The 22,133-nt window shown below is 40.2% G+C and overlaps 1 protein-coding gene across 1 annotated transcript; it reads left to right on the top strand.

Annotated features, from left to right (window-relative positions):
• Positions 1 to 837: 837 nt before the first annotated feature.
• On the top strand, positions 838 to 18,155 carry LOC133992081 (rab11 family-interacting protein 2). Its single transcript, XM_062430767.1, has 6 exons — positions 838 to 1,005; positions 2,292 to 2,886; positions 6,271 to 6,677; positions 8,111 to 8,456; positions 10,419 to 10,488; positions 12,993 to 18,155. Exons 2-6 carry the CDS (start codon positions 2,534 to 2,536, stop codon positions 13,215 to 13,217), a joined length of 1,401 nt encoding a protein of 466 aa, XP_062286751.1. The 5' UTR covers positions 838 to 1,005; positions 2,292 to 2,533; the 3' UTR covers positions 13,218 to 18,155.
• Positions 18,156 to 22,133: the final 3,978 nt, after the last annotated feature.

Below are 22,133 nucleotides of genomic sequence, written 5' to 3'. Positions count from 1 at the left end.
AAACAATACAATAAAGCAAACATTTCTCCACATCCTTTACCGTTACATCGCTCAGTAATTATTCACCCAATGTTTATAACAACAGTTAATGAAAAACATGAGTGTAAGATCCACACATGTATTAAATGTTATCGGACTTACATTTTTGTTCAGCCTAATATTTCACTAAGCCTTAGCATTTCATTCAGAGATGTACTCTAGATAAGTGCAATAATCTCAGTTTGATGGATGGCCCAGCCGGAGCCTTAGGCCAGCAGTGTGTACACACTGCACTGGTTGCAGCAGGACGATAAAAACCAACATAGGCAGGTGTGTTTGGTTAAGATGCACTTGTCAAGTGGGGTGACAAGCATGTCTGTGTTCATTCAAGTGAATCCCTTAGGCCTATCTGTACCTCCATGTCCCACTCATGAGACAAAAGCACTTCCCATGTTTGTATGATTTACCTCTCTCAAGTGCACTCACACTCACACAGATATAGCCTACACACATACACACACACACTCGTATGCACATATATAACATGTCTTACAAAAGGAAGTGTTAGCCAAAAATAATTCACCTGTGTTTAGCCTCTCATTACAGCTTACCTGTAAAGTGCACCCGAACTCATCACATTCCTTTTCTCTTTTTCCTCCTGTGTCTTGTTTTCTTTCTTTTCATATCTCTTGCGCATTTTTAAACACAATTATTTACGTTTCTTATCTAAGTTTTCATATCTCAACAAACCGGTGTTTGTTGAGCGCGAGCGTGAACGTGTGCACGCGCGCGCGTGTTGTGTTTTTTTTCTGTTTGAACTCGCCGGGGTGAGGCGGAAGTGACGTCACACGGGGAAGTGAAGCTCGCCGCTGGTCGACAGCAGCAGTGAATAGCAATGGAAAGCAACAGCGGACACTAGCTGGCATTTTGCCTCGAAAAGCCCTTGCATGAATGTATTTGAGAAGCCAGTCTGTGCTGAGATGAAGAGCTGAATGTCCTGCCAGCGACGGTGAAAATGACACCGAGGTAAGCAGCTCTGTGTGTGTGTGTGTGTGGTAGCTTCAGTAGCTAACCGCATACAGCTAACGTTATCCTGCAGCCTGACTTAATGTAACAACAAGAGCAAAGCTTCAGGTGTGTTTAAAGTTGCTTTAATGTGTAAATAGGCCTTAGAAGTCTAAATAACAACTTGGTTCGTTAGGACAAACCTGGGCAGAGATGCTCACTCTAATAGAGAAACACCCTAATTGAATTCACGTGCTTATGTCAGTCCTGTAGTTGTCACATTGTTTTTATCTTAATGTGTGAATTGAAACCAGTTCCTATTCAAGTTGAAGAACTGAGAGGCAGACTGCAGAGATGAGAAGGCAGGGTCTGTCTTGGAAACCAACCTGGACCCAGTGAAGGTGGTGGCTGAGAGGAGAGTGATGGTCACACTGCTGGCCATCATGGACAACGCCTCTCATCCACTTCATCACACTGTGGCCAGGCAGAGATGCTCAGACTCATCCTGCCTCAGTGCACCATGGAGCGGCACAGGGGGTCCTTCTTACCCACTACCATCAGACTCTACAATTCATCCCTGGATTAACTATCATCACTCATTCTTTCTTTTCCCAAGCACTACACATTTGTATATTTCAAGCCTGTAGAGTTTATTGCTAACTTTCATCATTATTTTTTTTCCACACCTTTTGATTTTATCCTCATTTTAAATCTTGAGTCATTGCTATCACAGTAATGAAATAGAAATAGTAATGTCCAATTGGTGATTAATAAAGTACCACACCTACCTACATGTACCTATCTACCATGAATCATTTACAGACCAAACCTGCAGCTGTTCCATGAACACTGATTTAAAAAGACACCTTGACAGCACCAGCGGTCATTTTACTTGAATATGGTTACATTTAGAAGCCGTTTACTTAAATAAAATATATATGGAAGTAATATGCAATCATTCCATCACCCCACTGAGTCAGTCATTAATTCAGTGACAATGTACAAGGTGTCTCACTGGATGAGATCATCATCTTTCTATCTTGATTTCCAGCTTTAAGGAGACCTGTTTTTAGATATTGAATTTACTTTCCAACATAATTTAATATAGTAATCTATAGTTTACTCTTTATTTCCTGAAATTACTTCAAAATCATATACAGTACTGGTGCAAGTGATTGTCATCTGAAGTGACATAAATCATTAGTTGGCTTTATATCAATGTTCTCTGTGCACCACGTGAGTCATGTCATGGTTCTGGGAAAGACACTGAAGCTGTTCTGTTTCTCTCTGTGTTTTTCTTTTTTCAGATGACTCACCAGTGGCTTGGACATCTATGATTTGACAGAAGATGAGGCTTGCTCAGTTTGTCAGACTTGTCATCGCTTGTAATGATCGCTACTGTAGGCACGTAAACCACACTGACATGGATGACAAACTATTGTGAATCATGCTGTTGCTTTTTGCACATCGCACTCACTAAAAAAAACAACGACAGAAATTATCATTTAGTTTGTTTTGAATGGCTTTCAGTTAATAATCAGTGCTGACGATGTCACTGGGTGAGCAGTCTCAAAAGTGGTTTCCAACCCATGTCCAAGCCACTGTCCTTCAAGCAACCGGTTTACAGCCCAAAGGCAAACATGGCACCAATGATGCCTACACCATCATCCAGCTGGGCAAAGAGAAGTACTCTACGTCGGTGGCCGAGAAGACGCTTAACCCTGTCTGGAGAGAAGAAGCCTCCTTTGAATTACCCGGTTTACTTCTGGAGGGTAACCCTGAAGTGTATGAACTCTGCTTCATAGTAATGCATCGGTCCTTGGTCGGGATGGACAAGTTCCTGGGTCAGAGGTCCATCAACCTTAACGAAATATTTGATAATAAGGAGCGAAAGAAAACTGAGTGAGTATTATCAAACTGAAGCAGCTTAGTCCTACAAATTATTTCACAACAAGTCATCAATCCAAGGTTGTAATTGGGCTGCATTGCTTTTACTCTTCAGGGAAAAACACAGATAACTGTTTGACTCTGCTGGTTCATCAGGTGATGTGTGTACACCCATTAAAATATGGAAATCACCAATCCAGAACAAAATAAAAGAATGACTGTTGCCAAATTCTCACCATCATTTTTAATTAATGTCAATTAATTAATTAAATTTAATTAATCAATATGCCTCCTTTGGATTATCTGGGCAGAATGAAGTAAATCAGTGAACATTGAAAATAATATGGGTGACAGGGGTGTAACCATGATCATTTATTTTTGTATACATAATTATATGTATTCAGAGAATACTTTAATTCAGAGAATACTTTAATTCTCTGGTTACTGTGAATGATGAAATACTTGTTACAGGATAAACCGCTGCTGCTGCATTCATTTGTATGGTAACTGACATTTTGATACTGGGGTGTGGGTTTTTTTTGGATGCCACAACTTTGACTCATAGTCCTGCATCTGTGTATATATCTGTTAATAGAGAAGCCGACTTTTGAGAGGAAGTGGAAACTATTTGCAGGACTATTTCAGACCTAAGTGGATCACAAAATGATCTAAACTGGTTGTTATTTCTTATGTTTGCTACATGTGTTATTTCCACATCAGGCGACATATGCGGACATAATGGCAGTGTGTCATGTCTCGTGTGTTTATATTTTATATTCTGCTCTCAATTAAGTTGACGACCTAGGTTTTTTTTTTATAGCAGCTGATTTTAAATTGTATTGTCCTTTACTCTCTTTATGTACTTGTTTAAGAAATACATTTTATTAGGCAGATCTGTTTTAATTTAAAGAGCTGAAATGAAATTGTTTGTGACCCAGTAGGTAACGTCTCTAATAGAAACACCAGATAGTTTCTCCTTCAGTTTTAGACCGTCTCGCACAACAATCACACATGAGGTTTTACATTCGCGCTCAGTTATTGACCGCAGATTGTTCAAACTGGGGATTTTTCCATTTTGTTGACCCTCTATTGTTTGAGGCTTAGCAATGACTTGCCCTACATTGTTAAGAGATTATTTTTAGCTTGATCGCTGACATGGTTAGCACCAGTTGGCCTAATTGAAACTAGTGGAGCAAGCTAAACATGCCTTGTTAGTCACTCCTTTACATGCAGAACAATTTATTTCCTAGGCGTGGATGTCGTAAGTCCTTTTTTTTGTTTGTTATTGTTTGAACCTTGGCTGCTTCTGCGTAGAGTCTACTTTATCTAGTCATGTTTAAATGCTCTGATTTCCCTCCAGAGCTCAAAGGAATGCAAGTCAGGTGAAATAGAGACTCTAAACTGCCTGTAGGTGTGATATATTAGGTGTCACAATGGTCGTCTTTCTATCTGTGTCACTGTTTGATAAACAGGCGACCTGTCAGGCTGTTAACTCGCCCTCTGCCTAGTGCGTGCTGGGATAGGGGCCGCTCCCTTGTGATTCATAAAAGGCTTGAAAAGGAAGAGAAAATAAGTGAATGAATGGAGTAAACTACACCATCATAGCAAAAAGGGGGCAGTATGATATTAGGCTCATTTGGGAGGGGGGGGTGTTGACCCTTAAAACACACATGCTGTTGCTTAAATCTACATTAAGGAAACGGGAACAAAGTAACCAAATTGGATCTGGTGTTAATTAGCTCGCTGCTCATTTCAACATGGGAAGACATTAGCCCACTTCCTCTCTGGCCATCAGCTTCGAGAATCACAATATGTTATAATCAGTGTGGACGGTTTGTATTTGTTTTAGGTGACTGAGCCGATGCACCTCGGAGCCGCCGACTTGTTCAGCAGAGGGTTCTGTAACGGATATGCCCGCTCCGCTTGTTGGCCTAATCCCACACTGCAGGCATACTCGACAATGATGCCAGGACCCTAGATAATATATCCACACTCCACAGCGGGGTCTGTGTTTCGCCGCGGCCCATCCGCAATGTTTTTTGAACTGACATATTGGGGAGGAAAAGCCCGTCTTGATATCTGAGTAGGCAGCCCCATAATTATCGCACACCTGTGTTTGTTGATTGTGAGGAGGTTTCCCAGCGGTCCGGGGCAGAGTGGGAGGATTGCGGTTCCAAGCACAGGGAGGTTTATCTTGGCCTTGAGATGCACGTGAGGTGCAGCCCCGGCCCCACGGCAGCGGCACGCTGTGGCTGCTGATCAGACCGAGCACGGGTGCACAAGCCTGGGAATTGGACCCAGCAAAGAGGCCTTTTTTTTTTTTTTTTTAACAGGCTCCCGGGCCACGAGCTTAGACTGTGTAGAATAGCGTTCAACAGCTGCGGTTTTTCTTAAAGCCAATACCAACACTTTCTTTTTTGGATTGCTGTGATAACTGATATTTCACATTGGAATTCACATAGTATTACACATCTCTATTTAAAGTACAGGAAAGAAATAACAGCAGTTGTATTAAAACAAATAGAGCCACGCAGAATGTTTCAGTCTCAGTTTAAAGGTTCTCCACTAAGAATCAATGTAAGATGGAACAAATCAAACTGCACCATGATGGAGGCGGATGAGTGTGTCCAGGCCAGTATTTATAATACACCCACAACACTTCCGAGACGAATGTGGCCAAAGCAGACAGAATCCACTGATAGAGTTGTCTAACGCTGGTTTCCTGAAGGACATTGTGACAAGCCTTCTAACACAGAGGATATGTCTCATTAGCATGTATGAACTGTTGGGTTTGCCCTGCGACGTGGCTTTGCAATTTCCCAATTGCTTGTCGTTGCATTTCTGAACAAAGGCCAGATTTGTGCAAATGCCACTTTATTTTGCTCAGAGTGAAAGCATAAATCCCATTACTTCCAGTTGAAAAAGCAAGAGAGGTTAAACAAATAAGGGGGGCCCAAAAAGCAGCCTGAAACGGTCTATATTATTCAGCAGTGGGCTATTTCTTACGTTCAAGTTTGCAAATAATAATGTTTAACCCCCCTCCCCCCCGGAATGATAAATCGTATTCTCACTTGTGTCAAAAAAAAAGTTCAAACGATTTAAGCCTCTGTGTTTGTGTGTTGCTTTTGGATTAGTCTGCTCAAATTAGCCTTTTCAGTGGTGTCCACAAAGCAGTAGGTTGCGCACATTAGAGAGAATGTGGACTATTTCTTTTCCATTTGTCACATTGTTTGAGAGTGTAAGGACTTTTACCACATTCTGACTTTATATACTTGTCTTCCTGAATCATGTTGAATTAGGTGCAATGAACACAAAAGATTCCCATAAATCCTGTTCCTGTTTATATAAACTATCTCATTGAATATCCTCAGCCTAAAGCATCCTCCACTCTCATTTCAGCTGGTATACTTTGGAGTCCAAGCCGGGGAAGAAGAGGAAAGAACGAGGCCGCGTCCAAGTCAGCATCCAGTTCATGAGGAACAACATGACAGCTAGCATGTTCGACCTGTCCATGAAGGAAAAGCCGCGCTCGCCTTTCTCTAAACTGAAGGACAAGATGAAGGGTCGCAAACACGACAGCGGCTACGGCGACACGTCTTCAGCCATCCTGCCTCGCTCCGCCATGTGCGACTCGGAACCCAGCCGTCAGTCGTTCGCCCCGGAACCGCAGCCCCAGCCCGAAGCCAAGGTGAAGAGGCCGCTACTCGCCGGGGCCCACAAGCTCTCCGCAGCCCATTCCATGTCGGACCTCATCGGGACCCACTTCCGCGCCAAACTGGACTCCATGAACTCCATAGAAGAGAGCGGTGAGGACAAGCACTATGAAATAAAAGATGGAATAGTTACTTTTTTATTGTTGCTTTTTTCTGTAGGGGATAAATTACACCAGTTTCAAGAGAATGGTATTTTTTTCTATATATGAAGGATAAAAAGGCTCATTCTCAAGCAGTAAAATGACAAAGCAGTCTTACCATCAAAGTATTTTGCATTGTGTGATAGTGTCTCTCCACACACTGCTTTAATTGTCTATCTGTTATTTTAGGCTTCATTACCTGTCTTAATTTTAACATGGGGAGCGGTCGCAGTATCTACTGGCCATCAGTAGAGGTTGATAGACATCACTAAGCTTTGGGAACATAAGGATTTTTACAGTATAAAGTATATAAACTTTAATTAATTTAAAGATTAGTTAAGGTAAATCATGTTAATCTGTGACCTGTTTATTGGTCTCCGTTGCTAACCGGTGTAATATGTAAAAGCAGCCTCATCTTCCCTCTCTGTCTTTGAATTATTATGCCTGAAACCAACAGTTTTCACAATAACAACAGTGCAGAGCTCTAACAAAATTTGCTGGTAAAATGTAACATAAGTTAATAATCATAAAAATGCTGTCTCGCTTTATTTTTGCTTAAGAATATCAGAGCTAAATGCCACTGGCCGCTCACTTATGCCATCCTGCACCATAATTTAGCCGAAATAGAGCATGGGTAAAAGCAGGGTGGACTGAAATGTCAGTGGGTGGGAACTTTTTATGGCTAAGCAGATAGATATGCTGGGAAGCAAGATGCTGAAAGCAATTAGGCAACAATAGTCTGATATTCATTGCCAACATCCTAACTAAATAATCATAAAAGCCAATTAAAAAAGTATTACTCAACTTACTTGCCTGCTTCATCTTGACTGCACAGCTGTCTGGGGGAGTTTTGGCGATTTTAAACTTATCTTATCGGCTGCTGTGTGATTATTCAGATTGGCATGCAGGGGAGCAGGACATAGTCAAAAGTTTGGAGGGTAGGATGGACACAACTGCAGATTTTGCAGGATATAAAGAAGCGGTTGTAAATCACTATTGGCAATAAAATATTTCTTTTGTGTAGAGAAATTAGTGGGAAGAGCCACATGAACAGCTTGGAAACTAACAAGAGTGAATACACAACACAAAGAGCTGATTTTTACAGGTTATTTTATCTCTGCTAAACTGTAAAAGGTGCCTGTGAACAGGACACAACCTTTGATCAGTTTTAAATTAACCAGATCTAATAACATCAAATTAGTGATTGGTGTTGGCCGTTAAAAAGCCTAATTAAACCTGTCGCAGATAATCACAAAAAACAAAATAAATCACATACTTTGTCTGTTTTTTAAGACTGTAATTGCTTCTCTCCATACATTTTTAAAACATTTTTTACAATAACTATGTCATGAGTTGACGTAATGCTTTGGGTTTTTTGGAGTGCAGGCGGCCCTCACAGGCGTTCCCAGAGCGAGGTGCCAGGCTACCAGGACGGCGAGGCACACAGTGACCCTTTTACTGATATCAGTGACGCCCTGCCACAGAAGTATGCCACGCTCCCACGCAACCGCAACCCATTTGAGGGGGAGCACGGGCAGCTGTGGGACCGGGCGGAGCGGAAAGAGAAAAAGGAGAAGGTCAGCCTACTGGAACGCGTGACGGGAAAGAAGGAAGGACGCAAGACCAGCAACGGGGGGCGTTCGGGTAGCTCCGGAGACTTGCGTTCCCCGAACCCCTTCAGCAGTGACTCGCAAGCAGACACTAACCCGTTCATCTCCAACTACAAAGCCAGGTATTCCCCTTTTTAGTCAGCGCTATATGACACTTCAAAAACGAGGGTGTTTCCAGTTTCCTTATGTACAACATTGTACAAAGGTTAAATATCAGTTTCTTAATAGAAAAAAAACTCATTCTTTGTTCTTTCAGCCTCCATTTTTCCTCAAATCTTTTCCATCTCTTGATATTGATAGATAATCTTAACGAATTTCAAAATCAATCTGTGGTTGACCTCAACACATTAATCCTTTTAACTAAATTCCCAATTGTTGGCTTCAAGTCTAATTCCTCATTTAACAGTTTTGGCTCAAAGTGTCTAATTTTGAAATCCAGAGTCCCTCCCTCTCTGGAGGACAGGTTCACAATTTTTCCAAGTCTGTGTTAAAACAACAGTCAGGTGTCCATGTGAATAGTGAAAGAGGTTTTCTTAGCTGTAATTGTCCTTGCTGTTCATACAGGCTGTTAAAAGATCCCCTTCAAAAGTGCCTTCAGTGTAAGTGATGGGGGCCAAAATCCACAGTGTGTTCACACAGTCATTTTCTGCAAGAATGCATTTAAAAGTTTATCTGAAGCTTATATGAGGCTTCAGATTCAGAACCCTAAATTGCTACTGATGGTTGCGCCAGTACCCTGCGTAGTATGCCATCGGTGTGTGTATGTGTGTGTGTGTGAGAAAGGCTCAGTGAGCAACAGAAATATTGTAAATGCCATATAAATGCAGCCCTTTACATTTTGGCCATTTATATTCTATCTATATAGTCCCAGTCTTTTTCTTTAGCATCAAATTCCCTCTTGTTTCCTCAGACAGTGTTTCCCTGTTTATCTGTTGTGGAAGTATACTAAATGAGACAAAGTAGTAAAACGAGTAGAAGACTGTAAGGTTGAAAGACATCTACTTTATTTGACTCATTTGGCCGGCTGAAGCTTCATATTACCTTCAGATAAACTTTTAAATACATTGTAGCACAAGAGGAGGACTGTGGATTTTGTCCTCCATCACTTACATTGTCACTCACATGGTCAGTATGAATTTAAAGATTACAGATTACAACAAGGAGTTTCAATGTTCATTTGGGCTCCTGACTGTTGTCTTAAGACAGATTTGAAAAATTGTGAACTCTCTAAATCTCCCCCTCTCTGGCTAATTAGTAATTTGAGTCAAATCTCTGCCAGAATTTTGTTTGATTATGTATCTTAGCAATGTGAACTGTTAACCCCAAACTTGTTGTTTATAGTTTGCATTATGTGTGTGACTAGGAAACATGACTAACCTCCAAATCTGTTTCTTCCATGCCTTAAATGTGGCCTCCATCAGGGTCCAGCTGCTGTACAGCAGTGGTTGTCGACTTCTTTCCCTTGTAAATTTGTAGCATATCAATACTGTATGTTTTTCATCCCTCATCCTCATCAAAAGTGATCTCGATACCCCCATGAGGCCCAACTCAGGTTGACAAGCTCTGATCCACAGGATATTGGTTACAGCATTCTCGTAGGGTTTAGAATACCTCGTTGATTGAAATCTACTATCTTGATAGACACACACCCCCTCCACCCTCTTCTTCTGTCTCATTCTTGTTGTCGTGTATTGTTGTTCAAACATTTCCACCGAGCCGGCTCCATCTATTTCCTGCGTTACATAAAGAGTTGGTGAGCTCTATGGCTAAGTTCTGGTTTATCAGAACAGAAGGTGTCATTAGTGGCTCTTTAGAGAGCCTGGGCTTGATAACGGAGCCCTCTGAGCAATCATAATGAGATCCTCTGCAGAGATAGACCACCCAATTAACCACTTATCTCTGTAGGCACCCATCATTTTTATTGCTGCCTTTGTCATACAGTAGCTCAGTGGTCATTCGTTAATGTGGAGCACGAATACAAAAAGGTTGTTTTAAAGTATATTATATGTTGAAAATGCATTTGCAGCCCAAAATATATATTTTAGTACCTTCATATGAATAAAAACCTTCTGATTTCTTTGCAGTGATAAAAAAACAACAGGAAATGAAGACCTCACCTTTGGCCAAAGGAAGAAAGACAACGGCAAGAAAAAAGTAAGAAAGACAGCACAACAGCAGACGATTTGAGTTGCACATTGTCAGTTTTACCTGATAATGATTGAGATAAAAAATAAAGGAGGGTGGGGGTGACTTCAACAGTTACAACCATGTCATTACTTCATGTGTGGTATTGCAGATTTTTAATTGAGAACTCTTAAGTTTCATTTGACATAGCAGCTGGTGACATTGATCTCCGCGGCCCCCAGAAAATTCAGATGTGCCATTCAACTAATTAGCAGCTGCACACATCGGTCATCATGTCTGATCCAATCATAATTTGAAGCAGTGTGAAATTTCGGTCCTGCGAGGTCAATCATAGTGGCGCACACACAGGGCCGATTCTGTAATTGGGTAGTTTTTGTCGAGAAAAAGGCGTCGAAATGTCATTTGTTTTTTCTTTTTTTAATGATCGTTTCATTATTTACACACAGCGTTTTTTACCCTTTCGGTGGTTGCGTTCTGTTAAAAATTCTTGCATATTTCTGTTTTCCAAAAAACCTAAAAAAAAAAATTTGCCAACTCTTTTCTCATTTACACAGCAAAATTGGTATTTTACGAGGGAGCGGGCGGGAGCAGTAGCTAAAGCGATGCCTAAATGAGAAAGAGAACGCCGATAATGGCTTTCCTCACCTTTTTTTTTCTTTGTGGGTGTTGAGGGCTGTCGGTATCCACACATGTGCCCCCCGCGCATGCCGCAATGCCTTGCAGAAATGGCAGCTCCCATTTCCTCTGCTTCAAGGCCCTAATTAACCACACACGGGTGGGGGGAGGAGAGGAGATGTGGGGGTGGGGGTGGAGGGAGAGCGCGGCGAGAGATTTCAAAGGACTGAGCTTTTAGATTCTCAAAGCTGAGCTCATTAGAAACTGTAATGACACAACTGGAGAATGCCAAGTGTGCGCCTTATCTTCTCCTCACTACTGATCGCGGGAAAATGGTCATCATTACTTTGCCAGTTCATGGTCAATTCCAGGCCTTTGTCACCAGCTACTAAAGCTCCTGATTATTATGCTGCGTGCGTGTGCGTGTGCGTGCGTGCGTGTGTGCGTGTGCGTGTGCGTGTGTGCGTGTGTGCGTGTGTGCGTGTGTGTGTGTGTGTGTGTGTGTGTGTGTGTGTGTGTGTGAGTGAAAGAGAGAGAGCATGAGAGAGATAGAGGAAGTAAGGGCATGTACACATGCAACATCTACTTCCATATGGCTGTCAGCTCTCTTATTCTCTCTCAGATGGCTTAAGTGTAGTATCTTTCAGTGAGATGCCTTTTTATTGTGTGTGTGTGTGTGTGTGTGTGTGTGGGGGGGGGGGGGGGGGGCATGGGGGGAGTAGGTTACGGAGCAGGTTACGGAGCTCTGTTCCTGAAACCCTCCTTACATTTGGACATTTAATCTCAGTGGCAAATATTTCATTTTGGTTTGTGCGCCCCTCCCCTCCCCACAGTAGCCTCTACGCTGTTAGAAGCGATAAGATACCTGGTAAGCAGTCCAGCTCTGGCTCACTCTCTTCTCTCCCCATTGTCTTTACCCAGCAGTAGAGGCTTGAATGGTGCATGGGAGTGGAAGCTGATAAGTGTGGTATTTTAAACAGGGTGAAGGCTTTGCCGCTCTATCCTTTTCGGGGGTGGGTGGGTGGGTGGGTGTGGGAGGGAGACGAGGGGGTGGGTGAGGATGCCCAGCACTGAAGCGATAAAGTGGTCCCTCATTAAAAACGATTACAGCTCCTCTCGTACCCGCGCAATATGATCCGCACATACCGTACCGCTCTGCCCCGTTCCAAACAGACCGTCCCGCAAAGAGCAAAGCCGGGCTTGGGTTGCATCCATATTTTGGCATTTATTAGCATGACCTTTAATTGCAGAAATATGCAGCCTGGCAACCCCCCTCCAAACAAAGATGCCTTTTTTTTGGGGGGGGAAGGGAGAATCTTTATTGTTAAGTGCTGGCAGGCATGTATGTCAGTACTTGAGTTTTTCCTGCACCTTTTTATAGATAGAGACAGAGATAGATTGCAGATATTTGAAACTAAAGAAAAAGCAACTTTCTCAAGATGTTAGCTGCTTCTCATAGTGTCAGACTGGAGTCCCATTAGAGCAGTTTAACTGTTCTTGGAGGGTCATAAACACTGTCAGGCAATGTTGGATCACAACATCTGCCAAACAATTCATTGACATGTCGAAGTTAATTCTCCAGAGAACAGTTTCATCTTAATAAATCTCAATTAGCCTTTATTAGCAACACAGAACAAGAGATAAACACATGACAGTTTATGTCACGTCAGACCAACACGTCTAATTAGTCTGTTTTCTCTCTCGCATTGTGAGCGAACATAAAGAGTATCTCTATACTTTTCCTCTGTTATCAGTCGCTGACATTTCACAGAAGGTCATTCAATCATTCTCATCTACTTTTATAAAAACATATCTACGGCGACACAGGCCGCGTAACCTCAAAATCTGCTGACGTTAAATCCAACATTTAACTTTTTTTTTTTTTTTTTCATTTTCAGGAGGCGACACAGGAAAGCGTGGCAGCCTATAGAAACTTGTCCTTTGAAGAAGTTGTGCAGGAACTCATCAAGCAGAAAGAAGTGGTGAAAAAGAAAGACGCCCACATCAGGGAGCTGGAAGACTACATCGATAACCTGCTCGTGCGCGTCATGGAGGAGACCCCGAGCATACTACGGACACCCTATGAGCCAAAAAAGAAGGCAGGTAAACTTAATAAAAAATAGGAGGCAGCGACCCCGAGGATGAAGGTTACTAGTAAGGGGTGTAGCAGTAGCTCATCTATCAGTATCTTATGATAAAAATAAGTGGGAACAAATGGGATTGATCAAAGCCAAATTTATGATTGAGTTATTTCTTTACCGTAGAACATTTTTATTCAACGGATGTAGTTTTTATAGACATTTTTTTAAATGTTTGAGTTCTTTTTAGTTGCAGTTCTTTGGCCTCTCATTTGAAATCTCATTCCTATATTTCATTATTTAATTGTATTTAAATTACATTCTTTATAAATGTTGCGGTGAATTTTTTTTAGGTACTCAAACAGGATGAGAGAAACTCATTAGTTCAAATCAAATCAGTATTTTTCTCAAAGATTAGGTTTATGTATATCGTATGCACTTGTGAACCCACAGAGGACTGTTGCACAGACAGCTGCCATAATCTGCCCAGAAGCTCTTAAGGTGCAAATGCAGCCAAATTCATGTTTAAAAAGCATTTGTGTGCCGTCTGCTAAAAGGTGGTCAAGGGGGGGGCTGAAGAAATAAAACTCTAATTATCGGTGTTTACACTCAAGCACAAGTCTTAAACTTGCCACATAAACCACGGTACACATTTAGCTGGGCAGTAACGGCTTCGTCCTGAGCTTCTTCCTCAGCTGAGGATGATGGAGATGAACTCTGCTCACACACACAGCAGCTTGAGTGGTTCAGATATTCTTAGAAAGGCTGGAACAACATAACGCTAAAAAAGTTGATGGACAGAGTCTACTTTCTCTTTAACATACCGAATCATGCATTATCAAAAAACAAAAAAAGAACAAACTTAACATGCCTGTTATCAGTTACTGGCTTTTATTTTCCTTTCATTTAATTGTGAAGACTATCATTTAAGTTTTTTGGACCGAGGGTCTCGCTGGGGGTGATCATTTTACTGACTTTAAGTGCAATAATCATAACTTTATTTTCTGCTGGTGATGTTCTTGTTTACATTTAATCACATCTCTGAGTTACACTCATGTCTTAATGTTGATTTGATTGATTTTAGTTTGGAGTTCTTTGTTACAGCCTTCATCTCTTTCAGATACACTTTTGGCTGATGATTGTATTAATGGTACCTAGCTGCACACGTGGATATATGCTGAACAGTCTTTATTTATAAATGTCTCACAACTCTTTTACATATTAATAATGTTTTAATGTGTTTCAATGGTACTCTAATGTTAAAACGCTACTGTATCCCAATGACCCCCTTCCCCAACACCTGTTCTACTGTATTAACACTGTACAGTTGGTACAAATCACCAATATTCATCTATTAAGGACTAATACTGACACAGATTTACATGTAATTTACATAGTCATTAATATGTTTACTTTAAATGAAGCATATTCTAAAAGGTACTGCGCTTCGTTATATTTTACAACTTTTTTTCTTTTTGTAGCAGCAAAACAATCAAATTCACTACAAGTTCAGTGAACACTAATGAGAATCACTTCATAAATGTTCATGGTAAACAGCCAATCGGTGTCATTTAGGTGACAAATATGTTTTTGACAGCATATGTCAGAGGCTAACTATCCTCATTTCACTGTTTAATGTCATCTCAAATGTCGCCTCAATCTGCGACGCCAATGTCATAACAACATATGTTGTTTCAACGCTAAATGTTTATTCTGTTGTTTTATCAATTTCCACCGAACAAATGCTGAGTGAGCTGCAGGGCAGCTGCTGGATCACACTGCTGGTACTAAAATTAACTATAATGGCCAATTTACAGGTTTTACTTTGAGAAAGAGGCCAAGTTTGATCACCTATACCTGTGCTTGTGCTCGATGTTTAACAATAGTTAAGTCACTCACTGATGTATAGGTTTACACTTTAAACTGTTTATTCCTTTTGATGGAAAGCAGCTTCATGTACAGTGTTAGATCATGCTTTGTATTCACATTGTCTAATATCTCCAAAGTTGCACACCGAGTTTATTTATATATCAATACTCTTTATCAAATGATATCGACCACCTTGTCTTGATGCTGGTTTATTTCTGGTGTTTATATCTCTTTTGTAATTACTTTCCAGTCGTAAGTCTTCAAAACATTTGACCTTTACACTGTATGATACCAAATCACAGCTGAGGTGAAGTGCTACACTGCATCTGTGGAATGTCAACAATCAAAAACACTTGTGAAATCTTCATGAATGTCGCCCACTCAGAAACATTTTTTTTTCATGTACTAATTATTTAATTTCTGCTGCTGTAAAAGTAGTTATTTCATCTGAAGGTATGTGATTTTTTTTTTTTTTTTTTTGGACTTGATGCCAAAATCTCCTGTTACTGAATGTATTTAGTTTGGCTTTGAAATACTGAATTCTGAAATGTATAATGATATACACTGACAAGGCCATTGAACCTCGCTTGCCTTTTAAAGTATTTGGTATATCCAAAGAGATCATTTCATTTGGATGTTTTCTTTTTTAATCTCCCTTCTGTTTAGTCGGACGCAACTCAGACGTGATTATGGACACGCAGCTGTTGTTTGTATATACTGTTTTGTGCGCTGATGTGACACAGATGTTGAGGTGAATTGAATTTGTGTTGAAAACAAAGTCTGATCTCCATATATTTTGGGAAAAGCCAAAAAAAGATGGACTTTTTAAGAGTCACGAGTATTATGTGATAATAATTAGGAAGATATGTGGATAAAGAATCTGTTTTCCATTATGGAAAAGCTTCTCACTTATTGCCTTCCTTCATGTGTTGAAGTGTAAACTCTGTCTCTGTCTGCTCATGTTACAGGCTTTACCAACCGCTTTAACTAGTCTTTATTGGTAGTTGGCCAGTTTTCATGGACCTTGACACGCTCGTAATGCTTCCACTGTACATACTGTATACAGCAGTCACTTTGTAATATCGCTACGACTCTTTGACTTTTTTGCACATTTTCTTGTGCTCCAAAATGTTTTGAAAATGTGTTCGCTGGTGATTTATTCTGTCCAAGCTTCAGTAAAAATTGGAAGAAAATTCCACAAGTGGAAATAAAACAGCAAGAGTAAAGGGAATGATTCGCCACTCCTCATCTTTTATTTGAGCTCGACTGACAGCGACAAACAATGATTAAAAAGCAACACTCAAGCTTCTTTTAAGCTTGTTTTACTACTCAGGCTTTTTTTTAATAGTTATAGATTATTTCTCTACAAGCAAAGCAAATCCATAGATTCCTACTGGAGAAATTTGAGTGTGTAAATCACATTGTACTTGAGTATAAAACAGATGATTAACACTCATGTCCACAATGCACGCTGTGGACCAACAGGACACAGCATCTGCTTTGCTCAAATGATGAATAACAACATAAGATAAGGCCTGAGAAACATTAAATGTCAAACACATTTGGAACGGGAGGTTATTCAGTTCAAATAAAAAATGATGGGTGAGTAATTCAAATTAATTAATTTTGCCTGTCATTTTTTTTATTTTAGCTTGATTGCTACATTTGCTTTATGCCATAATATAATTTGGTGCTTTGGCGGATGTCAGACTCGAACACATAAATCTAAATGAAAAGCATTTTCAAATCATTTTCCAGCACAACAGTGTTAAAGGGGTACATTGCTACAACAACAACAACAACAAAAAAATTGTACTTCTTCCTTGCCTCTTTGCATAATATTTGTCATCCAATTAATGTCAGTTTTGAATATGCAAAGCACTCAAAATGCTTGGAGGTAAGATTTCCTATACATTTTGGTCATTGAGTTGATACAGATTGTTTCGCACATGTGTAAAAGTCTGTTTTAAGAGGTGGAGGTGATTGTCCGGCCCATTCTGTAAAACAGTACAAACACATGTGTTTTCCCCCCATGTTGACGAAGCATGCATTAAACCTTTTGATGAAGATGACATAAAGCTCGAGTCGGATCTCACAATCCTCCTCTGGCAGTCTTTTTAAGTCTTCTACTGATAATATGATGCTGCTTGCCATAGGCCACATACAGCTGCCAGACACTAAGACTTAAGCTGCAGCTAAATCCCCTGACGGTGCTTGTAATGTGGCACACAGTTTTTTGAAGGAAATGATGACTGTGTTTATAAAAGATCTCGGCAGTTATCAAAGCGTCATTGAGTTTACAGAATTCTACGAAGCCCAGCGCACACAGGCCAACGCAATTATACATAGCATGAGTTGAGTTTAGTGCCCCGACATGGCGGACACCTAAAATGACATTTTCATACTAATGTTTGGCAGAGAGACTGACGGTCTACTCCTGGAGGTAATAAAGGTGTCTTGGAGCTCCCGTTTTATTCAGACACATGCCTTGTAATGTAATAACAAAACACTAAATGGGTGCATTTGGATCTTATCATTTCTGCATGTCAATCACATTTTGATTAGGTACAATTTTTATATTGTTACCTAATCATAATGCATATTTCTCATCAGGTTCATGTTCATCAGCCTTTATAACACGACCTTATTGTAATGTATTCAACTCACAATCTGTACAGTGTGTAAATTGATTAACAAGTGTACCTTTCTGAGAGGTGGAAGGTAAATTAGTTTTTCCCTTTTTTAATATATTTCCCCATAATGGCCGATATGCAAGACTTTTAAACCTGGATGTTCGGGGACTAGAATGTATGGCTTTTTATTATTGTAGCTCTGTAAACACATTGGGGTTGAACCGGTGCGCGTATGTATAATGGCAACAGTGTAATGCTGTTAACGGTGACTGTATGTAAAGTGCCAACAAAAGCACTAATTCATAAGAATTTGATGCATTACTTAATGATGACCCATGCTACATGTGATATTCTGTACAGTTTTTTTTTCTCCACAGTTTGAAAACATGAACTTTTAGATTACATCACCACCATCATTATAATCAAATTCAAACGTTCCACTGGATGTAGTTCGAAAGGCACAAGCAAGATTGTGTTGTCCTTTTCAATAAACTCACTGTAAATGAAATCAGCTGTTGTATTTGGGAGTTGTTTTTTCATAGATTTTTTCAACATCAAAACACTTTAACCACAAATGAAATTAGTATTGTAATGTGTTCCCTTATGTTTTGGTCCTGATCTAGTTAATCAAACATTGTGGTGTAAATCTTCCATAAAGTGGATTTCTAAGCTTGGTACGCTTTCTTCGCTGAACACCTGTCCTATCATTCTTATGGATAAATTAAAAAGCCATTCTCAATTAACTCTGATCTCACTGGCTGTTAAACCATGATTAGAGTTTTTAATTGTGCTGATTTGTGTCAAGCTTTTGTTTTCTCCCTGCTCAGAGCGGCTCTTCCTTTTGTTCTTGAGAAATTCCCATGCCCCTCTGACAACTGAGAGAAGTGGCATCGTTTGACAACTGAGTAGCAAGATTGCTTGTTAAAACTCCACTCTAATTTGCCTATGTGTGCAACAAGACTGTGTGAAATCTTTTGGGACAAGAAACACTTGTGTTGTTTACCGCCTGACGCTTTTGTTGGTCGCCTTGCTTCTCCGTCACCCCGCCACGTAGCAGGTTAAAACATGACCTCTCTCCTGTCACCTCAATCTAGTCCCTGAAGAGGTGTACCTCACAGCGCGGCAGCTGCCACCGCACACCACAGCACTGTGCTCGATGGGATGATGGAAGATACATAGCAGCGGTAACCAGGGACACCAAGAAAATACAGACATACATTTATACAATCATAACATAATACCTTTTAATGAAACAGTCTTAAAAGTGACTTAAAATGTGACAAAACTACCTGTGCTGGCTGAATATTGAGGCTAGATCTTGTTTATATGAGGCTATTAACTAAATTATGATAACAGCCATGCACATCAAGTTAATTCTGTCTGGTGATAGCATTAGCAGCATGCATCATGATTAATATTTTATCTGTGTTAACTTATAGTCTACCTTGGAAGACACTGAACACAAATAAGTGTGTAATTGGGCTTTATGTAGGTGTCACCTGTTGTATTCATAAGCTAATTGGCATAGTCATTGTCATCCTTACACACTCATCAACAGATTGAATTTCACAGATCCAGGCGTTTGTATGGCGGCGGCACGTGTCATCTGAGTGCCTCCAAGATTAAAACCCATTAGTTCATTGTGCATTATATCATATTGCTGTAATTTGAGGAAATATCTGACAAATGTGTTATGTAAGATTCTGTGGGTGCAGGAGAGCCCAAGCGTGCCAGAGCGGGGGCCACCCACAGGTCACCTGCACTCCCCTTTAAATATGGATGGGCGTCATAGCAGGGATCAGTGTCACCCCGCACGCGTCTGTGAATGGAAGTGCCTAAGGCAATCGTGGAGAAACTTATATGAGGAGAAATTCAGCAGATGGATGAGGTGTTTTCAGAGGAAAAAGCAGGCCTATTTGGGCAGCTGGCTTGAACTTGTTGGATGATCGGGGGCCAGATGTCAAGGTTAACCCCTTCGCACTCCCTAGAGTATTCGACCCCACCCAGTCCTCCAACGCAGGACTCTTTGTTGGATAGTTAACTTATCTGAATAGGTGCTTGAGATAAATCAGGTGTCAAACGTGCTGCAGATCCCGGTGTTGTGCATTGTATTGAAGGTATTGTCTTCCTCTGATAGCTGCCACGCGTCTGGTGTCAGGTGAACAAAGCCAGATGACAACCAGAGGAAAGAGAGAATGTCAACGCCAAACAGCAAACAAGGGTGAAGAATACAGGCTGCAACTCATTTTCAAAGGAGGTATACTGTTGATATATAAATAAGATTCCTCATGTACATTAAAAAAAATAATAACTGCACTCACCTCTCCAAAATACTAATCTTCCTGAATCCAATTTTCATTATTACAAATCATCAATCCAGTGAATTACTGAAAACAAAATTGACAGGAGGTATTGGTGATTTGAGTATCTGAAGAAACCATGAAACAGTCATACTGTGAAGTTTAGTTTTTGTGTTGCCATTTTTTAATTAATTTGCATATTGTGTCAAATAAAATACACAATTTTCTTTAATAGTGCATATTGCAGCTTTTATCCTAAGTACAATTTTCCACAAAGCTGCCTCCTTCCCCACACTGATTTTTTAAAAGCACCAATTAAAACAGAAACAGAAAATGATGTTAAATCATTAGGAACAAATGAATTAAGAAAGTCATGAAAAATCTAAATGACAGAATAAAGCACCTGTGAGATATGACAGTAAGTATACTTCTGGGTCTGTGGGCAGGCATACCCCAGTCGGTAACATAAAGAATGATATGTGTTACTGCTGCTATAGGTGTTTGGGTATGTATTAGCTTGAGTTATAGTTTCTTGTCTTCTTCCTGAACAGACAGGGTCTCATATTGTACTTTCATGTAAGTACCCTATGTGGTGTTTGAAGTGTTAGCTTATAGCCTGTTTATGTTAGTTAGCTTACATCCATCAAACAGCTAGCTAAGCTGCATGGCAACACAGAAACTACATATTAATGTTACACAATTTACTTTCATGTAATGCTCCACTTTTACAACAATAATTTTTAGCAGTGGCTTTTGACACATTCACACTTTAAATTTATACATGTCAAATGTTTGGGTTAGCGGTTAGCTACAAGTAGCTGGTTAAAACATTAAACTTAAGCTATTTTAAGATACTGCAGTGCACTTTTACTAGCACTTTTTGCGTGTTTAATTGTTATTTATTACATATAAATACATATATTTGTGTTATTAGTACAAGTTTGGGCTATTTTTAGTAATTTTATTTTTTCTCCATTGGATAGTAAAGATGTGTTTCTATGTGATGTTAAGCTATGTTTGGCTGTAGTGTGAATGTAGCTGCTGTAAACCAAGCATTTTCCTGTGATCTATCTATCTATCTATCTATCTATCTATCTATCTATCTATCTATCTATCTATCTATCTATCTATCTATCTATCTATCTATCTAAATGCTATTATATAACATTAATGTCACAATTTTTCATAACACCATGCAGCATATATTAACTTCACTTGTACACTTGTATATTTTGTGCTGCTTGCAGGCCTGGCTGCTTCTGGGGAACAGGTCAGGCTCATACGACCAGAGTCTTTCTTCAGCAAGCTGGTGAGCGACTGGCCTCATTATCACCGTCTGAGCAGCACGTGCCTGGGACTTATCACTTAAAAGCTAGGAAACATGAGCTGTCAGCAGACCTTAGGTTTGTATTTAGTCATTTTTAGCCTGTAATTGGCACCACAAAGAGCTTGTAAAAGGATCACTGTGGTGGGAAAGCAGTATGAAACTCTTAAGTGACAACCTCATCTTGTTATTAACAACGGTGCAGAATTACTTATAGTCATGATCAAGCAGAAGATGGCCATTACAAAGTAAAACCTACGACGTACTTGCTTTGTTGATAACGATTCTGGGTTGGAGTGTATGTACCTTTACAGTTTTTTGTTTCTGTGTGGAAGAAGGTTGAGTTTCTCCGAATTAGAAAAAAATCAGTCAATATGTGTATTGTTATCACTGTGGGTTATTATGCTAAGTTCACTTTTTAACTATGATTTGTGATCATCACAGCGGGCTAACCCAGCAGCAGGCAGGCCGCTCACTGCTTACGTCAAGTGTAGTTGTAGTTTGCAGTGGATAGATCACATTAGAACTTCACTGCAATAGCTCAGTAAAGCCATGCTAAAACTAGAGTAATACAATCAATCAATCAGTCATCTCCTGACTTCACAGCACAGGAGAGCTCTGCTGGAATGCTGCTAAGCTGCAGATGTACCAGCCAAATTACTCCAGCGGGGAATTACCAGGCCATAAATCCAGACGTCAGGAGGACGGCTGTAGCCTATTTCACGGTAAAAAAAATCCATGCAACTTGTTTCCATTACCTTCATAAAGAATGTCTTGCTGTGCAGGGCTCAAAGTTATCGCTGCCGACAGATCTAAACATGTTCGCATCCAAACA

This window comes from Scomber scombrus, chromosome 12 (genome assembly GCF_963691925.1).
Source record: "Scomber scombrus chromosome 12, fScoSco1.1, whole genome shotgun sequence".
Taxonomy (NCBI): domain Eukaryota; kingdom Metazoa; phylum Chordata; class Actinopteri; order Scombriformes; family Scombridae; genus Scomber; species Scomber scombrus.
Note: the sequence above shows the minus strand (reverse complement) of the source record. Positions and strands in the feature narration are given on the sequence as shown.